Raw genomic sequence first — 16,043 nt, 5'->3', positions numbered from 1 at the left:
TTATTTTTGTTGTGCATTGCCTAATGTAGTGTCAAATCACTCATTTATATGATGCTTCATTTCGGTTATGCTGCTGCTAAGTATACATTTAAGGATGCTCAGTAGCTTTTAGACTTCATCACTTTACATTAACGCATTTGGCAGACGCTTTTATCCAAAGCAACAATCAATTATTATTATTAACATTCAATTATCAGTTCATGCATTCACCAGAAATCCAATCCATGATCTACTCTGAGCCACAGGAACCCTTCAAATAGACTTGAAGGCTAACTAATGTGCTGGATAGTGCGCTCTGTGTGATGCACGGGCCCCGGGGCCGCTCTTACCCCTGTCATCCAGCTGACCGAATATGGCTCTGCTTTAGTCGCAAGCAACACACTCTCAATAGTGCACAGCTGTAGATAAAGAACAGGCTTTATTTATAACATCCTGCTGTTTAGCGACACAAGACCATGAGGATTGTCCATGTATTCAGTCCAAAACAAACCTACTAACCACGTCCTGCTGGGAGCGATAGTGGAGACTTTGTGCATATATACATCGTTTATATGTCTTAGCAAGAATTTTGCAATAATATAGCTAAAATAAATGTAATTTTCTGGTATTAAAGGGATAGTTAACCCAAAAAATAAAAATTCTGTCAATTATTCACCCCTCCTGTTCCAAACCCGTAAGACTTCATCATCTTCAGAACACAAATGAAGAGATTAATAATGAAACTCGAGAGCTTTCTGATCCCTCCATAAACGGCAAAGTCATTGCAACTTTCAAGGCCCAGAAAGGTAGTAAACACATCGTTAAAATAGTCCATGTGACTACAGGGGTTCAAATGTAATGTTATAAAGCTATGAGAATAGTTTTTGTTTTTCGCTTTTTTATTCAATTGTTGTGTGATTTACATTATTCACGTGTCTCCTGTCAGGCATCAGCGGCGGGAAGCCTGTCACCGAGGCGTTCCCTGTACCGGACTCTCTCGGACGAGAGTGTGTGCAGTAATAGGAAGGGGTCGTCCTATGCCAGCTCACGAAGCTCCATGCTGGACCAGGCCATGCCCAACGATATACTGTTCTCTAGCACTCCACCGTACCACAGCACGCTGCCCCCCCGCATCAGCCTCAACCAGCCCGCACCCAAGCTCAAGAGTGAGTCCTGCACCTCACAGCACGGCATGCTTAGGCGTCACATGCAGACTCCTGTTATAATGCATTGCATTACCATTCATATACTGTATATATAAGGCTGCATTTACACTGCAAGTCTTAATACAGAGATCCGATCGTTTACATTCACATACATTTCCTGTTTACATTCACTTTACACAGGACTGGAATCCGATATCTGTGTTTACATTAAAGGATTAGTTCACTTTAAAAAAAACTTTTGCTGATAATTTACTCACCCCCATGTCATCCAAGATGTCCATGTCTTTCTTTCTTCAGTCGAAAAGAAATTAAGGTTTTTGATGAAAACATTCCAGGATTTTTCTCCATATAATGCACTTTGCTGGGCACCAAACGGTTCAAGGTCCAAAAGACAGTTTCAGTGCAAACTGCAAACTGTTCAAATGGCTTTAAACGATTCCAGACGATGAATAAGGGTGGTATGGGGCGGCAGTGGCTCAGTGGTTCATGTGGGTTGTCTACAAACCGGAAGGTTGGTGGTTCAATCCTCGGTTCCACCTGACCAAGTGTCGAGGTGTCCATGAGCAAGACACCTAACCCCAGCTGCTCCCGACGAGCTGGATGGCGCCTTGCATGGCTGCCGTCGCCCGTCGGTGTATGAATGAGTGAGTGAATGGGTGAATGTGAGGCAAAATTGTAAAGCGCTTTGGTGGCCATTGGGTCTGTGAAAGCGCTATATAAATGCAGTCCATTTACCATTATCAAGCGAAACGATCGCTCATTTAAAAAAGAAATAACAAAGTTTAAGTTTTATAAGCTCAAATGCTCGCCTCGCTCTGTTCTGTGTGACTCTCCTGTTCGAAATCGTTCATCAAAATGAACGAAACTTTTTCCGAGTCAATTCGTTCATTTCGTTCGTTAAATGAACCAAATGACTCGAAAAAAGATTTGTTCATTTTGATGAACGAGTTCGAACAGGAGAGTCACGAACGTGCATCACAGAACAGAGCAAAGGCGGGCATTTGAGCTTATAAAACTTAAACTTTGTTATTTCTTTTTTAAATGAGCGATCGTTTCGCTTGATAAGACCCTTATTCATCGTCTGGAATCGTTTAAAGCCCTTTGAACAGTTTGCAGTTTGCACTGAAACTGTCTTTTGGACCTTGAACCATTTGGTGCCCAGCAAAGTGCATTATATGGAGAAAAATCCTGGAATGTTTTCATCAAAAACCTTAATTTCTTTTCGACTGAAGAAAGAAAGACATGGACATCGTGGATGACATGGGGGTGAGTAAATTATCAGCAAAAGTTTTTTTAAAAGTGAACTAATCCTTTAATTCCCGCCCAGAATGATATGGTTATAAAAATGATTTATATAATTCATGTCGGGTGGTCATGATTGTTTGCCAGCATGGACAAGATAACAGCTGTCATGACTCATGGACGTTTTGCAGCGCAACAGATTTACAGTCCGGAAATCATTTTCGTTTATCTACAGCTCAGATCTACAATTCTGAGGTGAAATAAAGTTGTTGTTTTTTATGAATTCGAATGAATTAACCAGAGAGAGAGAGTGAGTGAGTAACCTAATAGTGAAGCTTGTTGGTTTAATTGCAGCAAAGTTATCATCTCATTGTTGAGAAATATAATGCAGCTTTCATTAGCTGTTTTATTTATAAAAGTCACGGGCAGAGGTTGAAAACCAGCTCCTGAATGTTTCTGTGTTCGTGCCATTTCTTTACAAAGATAAATATAAAGTTCCCAGCTCAATAACAAGCTGTGAGTGAGCGCACACAGGCACGTCTGCCTCATAATACAACATTAAAAAGCTATATTTGTGAATAAACGTGTCATGCTCGTCTTGTGTCGGCTTGAATTCAAAGGGGAATCGTATATGCGTGTTTAGACATAGGTCGGGTGTCCAGATATCGAATATGTATTTGGTTTAAAACCACATTTGGAAGTGGCTCAGAAAAAAACGGACCTCGTGCGGATTTATGCGTTTACACGTGTGCAACATATTACGATCTGTGTCGGATGTGAGTAAAAGATCGGATTTTTTGTGCCAGTGTAAACGCAGAGAAATGGCATATACATAATTTATGTCAAATTTGCATTGATGCATCTTCACATAGCATGTCTGAATATCCAGATTTCAAAGATGCGTCACAGCCATAGGGGAGATTTAGAGCATAACAGCCACTGGTCGCTGTAAATAAAACCATTAGAAACCAGACAGGTTTGAGACTAAAGCATAAACGCCTCTCATCATGATCCGTGCGTTTCAGCCCCATACGGTTAACCAGACAGAATCGTTTCCTGACCAGAGAGGCAGTTGCGTATATGTGAGACAGAACCCAGTGTGAGTCCTTTTATACGGCATCTTTAATTAAAAGCCAGGATGAAGAAAATGTCACGGCTAAAGCGGCTCTTGCTCCGCACAGAGAAGACACCTGTCACAGCCATGAGGATCAGGATTATGTGTTATTACCGCACCGATGCTGGGATTGTTCCTGCTCAAAGTATTTCAGACATTTAAGTCGCACTTATAAATACAGTATGTCATTGTAAGAAAATATCAAACCAAGAGTCTGTATAAATCTTTTCTCTTCACTAACATCACTTTTGAACAACATCAAGCTGGTGATTTTTGTAAATGTACAGTATGAAATCAATTTTCAGCATTGCCACAAGCAGCGTTTTGCTTGAAGTGTGTTTGTGCTATTATTCTGTAATGAATGACACTTGGTTTAATATTTTGTGGTCTAATGCAGTAATATTAATTATTATTATTATTATTAATTATAATACTATAATATATTTTATATTTACATTATATAAAATATATATTTATATATATATATTTTATATTATTTATATGAATTAATTTTAATTATAATACTAATATTAATATATAATCGTAGTTAATTATATTATTATTTATTATAATAACCAAATTTAAATTATTGTATATTGTTGTTATTAATTTTTAATATTAATAAAATATTATTGTTAATTATAGTACATATATTTAATATATTATATATAATCCTAATTAATTATAACATTATTAGCATTAATATAATTAATTATAATAACTGTATTTAATATACATTTCCAATTATCTATATTGATTTTGTATCTATATATATTTAATATGACTTATTCATTATTATGTTATTAATAATAAAAACTTTTATTATTGTTTATTATAATACTTCAAGTTAATATATTTAATCTTTATAATCTACATTTAATATTCATTATTATTAATTGTTAATAATAATAATACTTATAGTTGATATATTTATATAGATATATTCCTAATTAATTTTTAATAAAAAGTTAGAACATATCTTAATAATATCAATAGTATTATTATTATTATTATTACTACTACTATTATTATTTATTTATTTAAGTGTTAGGTGTGACTTAAATCTCTAAATATGGTTTTGGTCCACAGTGACAGTATAACCCCCAGTTGAAGATCTTCACCCATCACTGCTTGTTTATAAGGAGGTAAAACTTGATAGATAAAGATGTGCTGCGAGCGACATTTGAAATGTATATTAGATAAAGGCACGGTTACACACCAGAGCAAATAATCACATATAATTTGGTTTAAACTAAAAGATCTCTAATATGAACAGATTTAACCGTTTTAATCAGTGTGTGAGAGATGATTCATTTATAGCAGGTTTTCGAGTGGCCCGCGGTGGCTGATTGCTGTCACGCGTGATCAATTTCTGATTGTTTCGACAGATAGCAGTTTGCAGAATTTTTTTTTCTCACCCTGCTCATCTAGTGAATGGTCTAATTTGACAGATTGCGTCCCTCTGAGGCTCAAACACACACACAGAGAGAGAGAGAGAGAGAGAGAGAGAGAGAGAGAGAGAGAGAGAGAGAGAGAGAGAGAGAGGGGGGCACATTTACCTCCAGTGTTCTGCCGTTTTCCCTCACATCCTTTTCAGAGCGAGTTCTTTGTGAGATGGGAAAATGTTTATGGCATGTCCTGTCTATCAGGCTAGAGAGAGCCAAAAAAAGAAGAAGAAGAAGAAGAAATTAACCAGATTAACTACGTCACAGCTTATATAGGCCTATATATATTCATACATTCATTTCTTATTCAAACTAAATCCTGTCATCCAGCATCTCCTCCCTTCCTCTTTCATCCTCATCCTTTTCACCAGAAATGTGTTTTAGGTGGACAGATCAATACAGTACAAAGAACATCAAAAAAATGAGTTGGATGTTGGAAAATATGTCTTTTCTGCTAACCAAATGCTTCTTAATCTTCACTATTGCTTCAAAGCAAATGAACAAGCGTGCCAATATTTGTTGCGTAGTGACGTGTGTGTTCAAGTAAGCCAGATATTATACACAGATTTTGTGCAATACGCTGTATTTAATCAATCATGATGACTCACGTTGAGTATTTTCGCTATTTTGGTTTTCACAAACTTCCCCAGCAAAGTGAATAAACATAATAAGTAACCAGTGATTTGACAGCGTTCATTTCAAACCCTGAGCATCACGTTTCGGAGCGCAGTGTCAGCTCTTGTCTTCTATGTAGTCTGCCATCCACATTCTTGAAGACTTTCCTCTCCAATCGAGCGGATCTTGAATGAATGATCCGATCTGGCTCTCATTCTGCTGTCAGTTGCGCTTTTCAGATCTCATAAAAAGAGGCATTATGTGGTAAAGACAGCATGTGACTGATTCATCACGCCGGTTATTCTCCAGCATGACCTTCATGACCTCCGATGAGCCGTTTCTGTCCCGGTCCGTTGTCTGTATACCCAGGGGAAGCTCACGAGATGGAAGAGGCCGTTAGATTGACAGTAACGTGTGTGTGTCACTGATCTGTCTCTGTGTGTGTGTAACCATCTCTATAGATGAGTTCTGGTTCTCTGACGGCTCGCTCGCGGACCGGGCGAAGTTCAGCGACCCGGGTCTCATGCCTCTACCAGACACTGCCACGGGCCTGGACTGGTCTCACCTCGTAGACGCGGCAAGGGCCTTTGAAGGTATGTGGGAAAATGCTCTGTGTGTGTGGCGAGAGATGGGCTCCTATTATGCTTTTTAACATGTTCAACTTTCTTTAGTGTGTGATGTTGCTGTTTGAGCATGAAAAAAGTTCTTCTCTATATCAGTGTCAGTGTTTCTGAACTCCCTGAAACGCCTCCATTGTAGTCTTGAGTTTCTTCCGGGAACGAACACGTCACAATATTCCTCATTTAAATAATTCATAAGCAGAATAAAGGGGCGGGGCCTGGTTGAGTTAGTTAGTAGTGTGTTAAACTGGCGGTTATGGTAAGGGGCGGGACATTTCCCAAACACAATCAAAGCGCTTGACCAATCACAACACACTGATCCAGCCGACCAATCAGAGCACAGTGTGCTTTCAGAAGGAGGGGCTTCATAGAGACAGGAACTAAACAGAGCGTTACTGACAGACTGGGAAGAGAGGAGCCGCAACAATGGAGAAACCAGTACATAATAATAAGTTTATTTTATAAGTTTATTTACATCCTCCGCAAATGAAAGTAAAAGGCTAAGAAAAGCAATGTTTTCTGGCAAACTATGTTTGCTGAGGTTCTGGTTCATACTTTTACATCTATGCATTTAGAAGATCCTTTTATCCACACTCAAAAATATTTAGCCCTAAATTTAAGATTTATGTATTTGAATGCATTGAACATTTCAATGCATTTGGATTACACATTTTGAACATGCATAAACTAATTATCTTAATTTGTCAGACATGCATTTATGAAACCGGTCATAGTAAACTGAATGAGTTTTAAATACACTATAACCAGGTTTATATATTATAATCAATAAATCCAATTAGTTTCAATCTCATACATTTGAACTAACTGAATATTGCTTGATCAACAGCATGCCATATTTAAACCATGTTCATACACTGTTTCACTGAATGAATGTAATGGTTTGAACAATGAACAGATTGATGCTGATTCTAAGCGATTTGAATAAATGCATGTTGAAAATATAATCAAATAGATGCAAATATTTAATAACAAACTATGCCTTGATTTTTGTCCTGCACAAATTTCTATAGTCGGAAGTATTTCCTGTGTGCGTACATTCAGTTCACATAGTAGAAAACAACAGGGAATCTGTTCAAAAGTTCATTGAGAAACAAAATAAGCATCACATTAATTTTATTACTTTGTTAAAACTGTAATCCAAATGTATTGTAATGCATTCAAATACATAAATCTTAAACTATGGTCTAAATATGTGTTTGTGTAGACAGACACCCAGAATCACTCACACAAAGACCACCGAGCTGCCAACTACAGTTAAACCCTCACACAGCACAGCATGCTGGGTAATTGTTGGCCCGTCCCGCCCCCCTCGGACATTTGCATGTGATCACATGTCTCTGGTGTTCAGAAACGCTCGACCCCTCCTCTGTGAGCCTGTCATTTCTGTAAATGGATTAGTAAGAAGGCCGTCATTATTTTGTTCATGGCTCCTGTATTCATTAAAGTCATTGAACTGTTTTTCTCTGTTGTCGTAGGATGAGGGCCGAGCTGATGTTTCTGAGGAGCTTCATTTGTCTCTTATATTAAGGCTTTTCACGGTCATCCCAGAATACATTTCATGAGTTAAACCTGAGGTTCATGCGTAAATCAATTATTTAGCCTATAAACACTGTTAGCTTCTCGTTGCATGAACTAAAGAACATCACACAGTTTTCCTTTTTGGGTGAATCTCATGAAATTGAGCCGAGGTCATATTCAAGCACAAAATCAAAGAGAAATTTTGCAAAATGAAGCCTATTTTTAGGATCATTAAGACTGTTTTCATTGTGGCTTTATTCTCACCCAAATTCCCATTACTTGAATGTGTCTGGGATGCTTTTGTAGTTTTCATTATTTTAATGGTGATTCTAATTGGATTACATTTTTATTTTTATTAAAAGGAACTATAGAGGAGAGTATGGAAGCTTGTTTCCGCCACAGAATGAAAAATAAAAAAGGTAATTGCGACTTTTTATCTCACAATTCTGTCTTTATTTCTCATAATTGCGACTTTATATCTCGCAATTGCGACTTTATTTCTCAGAATTGCGACTTTATATCTCACAATTGCGACTTTCTATCTCATAATTGCTACTTTATTTCTCATAATTGCGACTTTATATCTCGCAATTGCGACTTTATTTCTCATAATTGCGACTTTATATCTCGCAATTGCGACTTTATATCTCACAATTGCGACTTTATATCTCACAATTGCGACTTTATATCTCACAATTGCGACTTTATATCTCACAACTGCGACTTTATATTTCACAATTGCGACTTTATTTCTCAGAATTGCGACTTTATATCTCACAATTGCGACTTTATATTTCACAATTGCGACTTTATTTATCAGAATTGCGACTTTATATCTCACAATTGCGACTTTATATTTCACAATTGCGACTTTATTTATCAGAATTGCGACTTTATATCTCACAATTGTGACTTTATTTCTCCGAATTGCGACTTTATATCTCACAATTGCGATTTTATTTCTCAGAATTGCGACTTTATATCTCACAATTCTGACTTCATATCTCGCAATTGTGAGATGAAAAAGTCGCAATTTAAAAAAAAAAAAAAAAAATTATTCAGTGCCGGAAACAAGCTTCCATACACGAAAACACAATATATATATATATATATACCTTATATGTATTGTTAATTACAGGAGATAATTGTACTTAATTGGCATGAAAATAATGTCACAATCAAAACATATTGATGCTGAAGACTTAAGTTTCTTTAAGGAAAATGTTATATCTTGATTCTTTTTGTATTTTTATTTTGGCCTGCATAGGAAAGACATTTACACAATTTAATGCATGAAAAACTGGTTGAGATAAACTGTATTTATATATTAACTGCGGCAGCATTTTAATAGTCACGATCATGTTTGGGGTCTGTTGCATGCAGCACATCCATCAAGTCCCAGAATGCATGAATGTATTAACATGGCGACACACAGGGGACGTCTAGTGTTTAATTACAAACACCGATTTCTGTGAAGAAACAACAGAACATGCTGAACTTTGAGCACTCAGACTCTGGTAGACATGTGGTCTACTCAAGCATGATGTGGTTTATGATTAGAGCTCTGAGGGGAGACACACAGAGGTTTTATTGTCATGTTTTTAATGAAAGACTGCCAGTTCTGATCAGAAACACACATGTAGGAATCTCCTGAGAGACGACTGTAAATTAAACTCTTTACATTCTGCTCAAAGCGTTCAGATTATTTCCAACAGCAGCGTCTGTCTCCATATGCTCGCATTGATTTGCGAGACGCAATAAAATAACGTACAGCTGTATTCACATTCTCATTGCTGTCCGTCTCTCTGCTAAACGCGTGTCATTAGGACTTTTACACACATGTTGCATCTCATGACACAATGGGAACAGATTTAAACCCTTGACATCTGCACAATAGTCATTTATGTGGCAAACAGGTCTTCTATCAGGTCTCAGATCAGTTTTTCAAATATAATTGTGGGTTTACATCTGGTTTATGTTTGTAATGAATGACCAGTGAGACTTTGAGCCTTGGCAGTAGCATTCTGAAATCAAAATGTATGTTTTTTAGCTTTTAGTATGAATATGTTAGCCTTAAGGTTATGAATGAGCTGGTGTGTTCCAAAACAATGACTAAATTCGCATTTAGGAGATATAAGCATTCAACACTTACAGTCTCTCAATTCTCAGCTTCTCATCATATCTTCTGTCCAATCACATGCTCTCTAGAATGTGAAGCTCCGCCCCCTATGCTATAAATACCACCTGGCTAAAGCAGGCGTTGACACGTCACAGAGCAATATGGGTTGAGGTGTGTGTTCAGTTGCTCAAACGCTCGAGTTTTATTCCGCTTTCCAACTGTAAGTTGGTTAAGAATGAAATTGCTATAATTTATTCACACCTCTACTATTGAATCCAACGTATCATCAGCGCTCGGATTCGCTTCCATGGTGCTGTCAAGTACGACTCGCAGTCTGTGAGGTGAACTAAACGCTATTGGCTATTTGAAAGGGGGGAGGAGCCATTCAATATGTCCCGCCTTAACTTCCTGTTCCAGTGGAAATTACGTCAACACATCACACAAAGCCAAGGCACTTCAGTGGGCCTTTAAAGAGCCACACCACTCTTAGTCGTCTCAAGTCACCCACTTGTTTATGAGTGTTTATGAGTGTTTATGCATGTTTATAAACGTTCTACATTTTTTTAAGCGCTTCTTGTTGACTCACATTTGTGCTCGCTGATGTAAATGGAGGGCAAATATGTTGTAAGCTAAATTTATCTCAGTGTTTAAATGCAACTGTGTCTCAGTAAGACCCAGAAAAAAGCATCTCCTCTATAGAGACTGTAACTTTGTTTCCAAATATTGCATCAGTCTTTAAAGTGTAGGTATGGTACCTGAAGCAGTCTGGTCTTGTTTTAGCAGCCCAGCTCATGTGTAGGACGACTGTAAGATTGAGAACACACCTGATCTGTGTGTGTGTGTGTGATGTTTGTATCACGGAACCGATAACACTTTATTTTAAGGTGTTATTGTTACAGAGTAATTATATATTTAAGTACTGAGTAATAATAATTTGCTCCATGTACTTACTATAGGGTTAGGAGGATTTGGTTTAGGGTTAGTTGCATGTAATTATGCATAATTTACTGTTATTACTATGGTAAGTACATGTAACATAAATGTAACAAGGACACTGTAAAAATAAATTGTTACCAAAAATTCTGTATTCTACATTTTTAAGGCCAGACAAGTAATTTGTTGAGGTCAATTTGTAAAGAAAGACTATCGCCTGCGCACATATACTGTATATTCAATTGGGCATACCTATAGACTAAACACGTAATACACATGTGCACAGTGCTCTCACAGGTTTGCGTTTTTGAAGTTTGCGCGGAGATGATTACTTTTTTTTCCTCAAGACTTGCACCTTGGAACATGCTTCAAGGTTTGCGTTCTCGAGCCTCCAGACACTGTTGTTGTGCCGTAAGAGTGACATGAGGGAGAGTCATTAATGACATAATTTAAATTTTTGGGTGAACTAACCCTTTAAACCCAAAACAATCTCTGTTACTGTAATTTCCTATTATCACTGTAAAGCAGCTTTTGAAACAATCTATATTGGTAAAAGCGCTATATAAATGAAGGTGACTTGACTTTGCTTTGCTTGTGTCCAGACCAGCGCGTGTCCTCGTTCTGCAGCATGACGGACATGCAGAGAGCCGAAGCGCTCCAGATCTCGCGAGAACTCACCAGACGAGTGGCGGCCGCTGAAGGAGCTGCGCTGGAGGCCGGGTGAGTCGTACCGGATCACACTACACACTCTTGTTTTTTTATTTTATATATAGCCTAATACTTCTGTCTCTGTCTTCAGCGACACGTCTCCGGCCACGCTGACGGGAAAAGTCAATCAGCTGGAGGTGATCTTGAGACAGCTGCAGTATGACTTGAAAAAGGTGAACTGTGCTAATGGAGAACAATAGCTGGTTTTCTCTACGTCTCACTGTAAATGCAAGGAAGTACGTCAACTGTGATTGTGAGTTCACAGGAGGAAGGGTTTTGAGGGGAAGGATAGGCAAACAATGTGTTGAAGCGTGTCGTAATGGACACCCAGCATGGAGAATCGCCACCTTGTCGGCCCTTGTCCTGCTTCATGTGGTTTTACATCACTGCTCTCGCTCAATCAGCAGAACACCAGAAATGCTCTGACCAGACGATGATGCACATGATGGAGTCGCTAATAACGTCATATATACGTACAGCTGGTGTACAATTACTCTAAACGACCATAAAGGGCCTTATGAACATGAGTCGTATATCATCTATATTCATTTAAGGTTTCTAGAACTTAGTGCCATTTGTTCTATTTGTTAAACTTTTCCATCTCTTAAATAACATCTCGGTGCAAAATACTCCAAAGGTGAAATTTGTAAGATATCTAAAATACTTCATTCCAGAGGTTTTTTCAACTTTTTGAGAATAAAAATGACCGCATTACCATCTTCAAAATATTCGATTTTGACAATATAACCACTTTAAAAAAATACTGTAAAAATGACAAAAAAATAAATAATAAAAATTTGATTAAAATGTAATAAATAAAACAATTACAGCATTATCCATTTCTAATTTGACAGCATTGCTGCCTTCACTATATTACTGTTTGACATTATTAGCACTCATAATATTGGGTAAAAAATAAAAAAGAATAAGATAAAATGTCATGAAAAAAATTGCCGCTTTAAAAAAATACTGAAAAAATTACTAAATCAAATAAATAATAAACATTTGATAAAATATAATAAATAAATAAAAATTACAGTATTATCCATTTCTAATTTGACAATATTACATCCTTCAGAATTTACAGAATTTGAGAATATTTGGGCATCTGTATTATCTAAAAGTTTTCAAATCTGCTTTAGCCTAGACCAGTGGCGGTTCTACATTGAATTACACCCTGGGCGAGACCCCCTTCGAGCGCCCCCCCACCCCCCGAACAGAAAAAAAACCCCAACAATAAAATCACTTACCATTCATTTAAAAAAAAAAAAAAAAAAACAGTAAGAAAATCCAGTTATTTTGCTATATTAATCTAACTTTCATGGAGGAACCATTAGCTCATTGGTTACTGCCTCGAATTGGCACACTTTTAGTTATGACTTGTTAAACAATACTTTGTCACGAAATAGAGTTTTTAAAAGTGAAAGTGGCCGAGAGATACTTATGTATGGGATGATTATAGTATCAAAATGATTAACACGTGCAAGCACACTTATCAATGAACTTGATACATGTTGCAGAAATGTTTTATCCATGCCTTTCAACTTGCGTGAGCAAAATTCAAAATTGAATGAATGTGAAGCAATTTGTACAAATAGAGACATTTTTGTGAATACAAATGTTTTCCTTTGTATTAGTGTATCATAATTTGCACATGCAACACAGAAGACGTGCATGTGTGGATCAGGTGACGCGCGTGCATTCATTGACTCGATTCATTGAGTCGATCCTATTTGATTCATTTGGATTTTGAGACTTTCATTTCGCGGGTTTCGCCTTGCACGATCCACACACAGCTGTCTGAGAAAAGCTGCTACCACTAGATGGCAGTATTCTGCTAAAACAGACAACGGCAGCATAACCAAGCGTTCTTCCGCATTTAAGACGCTTAATGAGAGTGATATTGAAGCACCAAATTTAGTACACAATAATATAGGCCTACCCTATTAATAAAGCATACTTTATAGAGGCAAACATTACGTCAGATTATGAACAACACCCATAGAAAACCATTATAAAAACGCTTAACGTGCAATCGCGCGTTGCATGTTCAGTAAGGTGTATTGGCTACTGAGTTTAAATATCACCGTCTTACTGCATTGACGTTAAGCTTTTTCTTTATAATATGCTCTATGGGAGGAAAACTATATAGCCTACAGACAAGAGACTACATGAACGCAATGTACGGCGTTTCAAGTTAATAACATTTTCCTTCCCGAGCCTGTTAAAAAGAAAAAGCTTAACATGAAATAAAAATTCTGCAGTTGCGTTTAACTTTGCATGTGAATGGGAGAGCAATCTGACGTAATGTTTGCCTCTATAAAGTATGCTTTATTAATAGGGTAGGCCTATATTATTGTGTACTAAATTTGGTGCTTCAATATCACTCTCATTAAGCGTCTTAAATGCGGAGGAACGCTTGGTTATGCTGCCGTTGTCTGTTTTAGCAGAATACTGCCATCTAGTGGTAGCAGCTTTTCTCAGACAGCTGTGTGTGGATCGTGCAAGGCGAAACCCGCGAAATGAAAGTCTCAAAATCCAAATGAATCAAATAGGATCGACTCAGAATCGAGTCAATGAATGCACGCGCGTCACCTGATCCACACATGCACGTCTTCTGTGTTGCATGTGCAAATTATGATACACTAATACAAAGGAAAACATTTGTATTCACAAAAATGTCTCTATTTGTACAAATTGCTTCACATTCATTCAATTTTGAATTTTGCACACACAAGTTGAAAGGCATGGATAAAACATTTCTGCAACATGTATCAAGTTCATTGATAAGTGTGCTTGCACGTGTTAATCATTTTGATACTATAATCATCCCATACTTATGTAGTAACACAATACTTATCTCTTAAATAATTTCTAATAACTCTAATATTAACAACTATCCAAACTGTTTTAGACCTATAATAGCTTTTGTAGGCCTATGTCACTCTTAAATGTCAGAGAAAAGGACAGAATCAGAGATTATTTTTTAATAGAGAATTGTACTTTGCATATTATAGGCTACTGTAAAAACACATAATTATAGTTGATTTTAGTTGATCATTATGAAAATTATTTTCATTTCATGAATATAGTGACCAAAATGATCACGGTTAAACACAGAATCTTGTTCAAAAAGTAGGCCTAATACACAATGAAATCAATTCACCAAGTTAATAACATTAAAGATGATGGCCAGATTTTAAAGGAGTGTGTTTTATGTTATCTACTAACATGTACGCGTTCAAATAAACTTTTGACAAAAAAGGTTTTATAAAAAGATAAACCTCACATATTTCAGCCTTTAAATCATCTTTATAAAAAGAATGGGTCAATAAAGATAAATTCCTGACATTTATAATGCACAGTAGCTTATTTTTTATTATTAATAGTAAAATTCGGTCCGATTTTCCAATGGCTGTCGTTGCTATACAACCATGCCCTGCGCTCTCCACAACGACAAAGAAGTTTTAGTAGCTAATGGATTTCCACCACAGAAAAACGCTTGCTGTAGCTCTGCTAAAATATTTATTTACGGAGAAGAGAAAAACACCCACGTGTTTGGGTGCACCCCCATCCTGAAAAGTTTAAAAATGTTCATCTCGCTGCTCCTGGAAAAAATGAGCGCGTCGCTTCAATTATGAGCGCGCTTCCCGTGCGCCTACATTTGAAATAACGACCTCGAGCGCGCAAAAGACGCGATATGTGAACGGCCCCTTGGTGAGCTCCTCCAATCAGGAGACCCCCTTGACATCGCTTCTGTGCACGGCACCTTCTCAGCAAGCAGGGGTGCAATTGCCAATAATTGAATTGAAATGATAGAAAATAGAAAACCTTCGCGGCGCAGAGGATTTTTTTTTAACTGCTCGTGCCGCCCCCCATGTGACATGAAAAAATGCCGCCCCGGGCGACTGCCCGGTTCGCCCGTGCCTAAAACCGCTACTGTCCTAGACACTGTAAAAAGTTGTAAATAAAAAAAATATTGTTTTAAAATTATTGAGTTTTACAAGAAAATACAATTTGAGCCTTCAAAATATCACTTTTAATTTTGTAACATGCTGTTTTGTGTCGATTACTTTTGTTAAATTTGCTAGCAATTTCTACGTTAAGGCGAGACACTTCAGGTGAATAGGGTCGTTGTTTTACCCTAGCAGATATCACCACGAAACTTTCCCAGTTGATTACCTACATTAAGATGAGAAAAAAATGTATTACATGTTTTCTGTAATTTAATGTTTGAATATGCAAATTAGGCATTATCTAATTAAATATGCACAAATTTGCATATATTTTAAAAAACAAAATCTGAGTATTGGATAAAGCCAGGTTCAAAATGATTTTTTCATTGTGCTTACATAATAGATGGGAAACAAATTACAGAGGGATTTATGGATATCTACTTTTGTTATCCTGTAAATCAGAATATACTGCCAATAGCCTTAAAAAAATGATTTTCACCATGTTTTTTGGAATAAAATGTTATATAAATCAGGCTATGAATAATATATGTACAAATCCCTCTGTAAATGTCTTAATAATATAGCTAGGTACAAGACTGGAAGGTTT

General features: G+C 37.0%; 1 protein-coding gene across 5 annotated transcripts in view; it reads left to right on the top strand.

The window, feature by feature from the left end:
- Positions 1-16,043, top strand: part of LOC130069011 (signal-induced proliferation-associated 1-like protein 2) — a 180,892-nt gene that overhangs the window by 163,047 nt on the left and 1,802 nt on the right. For all 5 annotated transcript variants that reach the window (XM_056232691.1, XM_056232694.1, XM_056232693.1 and 2 more), the window contains 4 exons: positions 926-1,145; positions 6,023-6,154; positions 11,375-11,492; positions 11,572-11,653. In XM_056232691.1, coding sequence (XP_056088666.1) covers positions 926-1,145; positions 6,023-6,154; positions 11,375-11,492; positions 11,572-11,653 — 552 coding nt within the window. The remainder of the gene's footprint in view (positions 1-925; positions 1,146-6,022; positions 6,155-11,374; positions 11,493-11,571; positions 11,654-16,043) is intronic.

Source organism: Rhinichthys klamathensis, unplaced genomic scaffold, assembly GCF_029890125.1.
Source record: "Rhinichthys klamathensis goyatoka isolate OS25496 unplaced genomic scaffold, OSU_Roscu_1.1 h1tg000352l_1, whole genome shotgun sequence".
NCBI classification, from domain to species: domain Eukaryota; kingdom Metazoa; phylum Chordata; class Actinopteri; order Cypriniformes; family Leuciscidae; genus Rhinichthys; species Rhinichthys klamathensis.
Note: the sequence above shows the minus strand (reverse complement) of the source record. Positions and strands in the feature narration are given on the sequence as shown.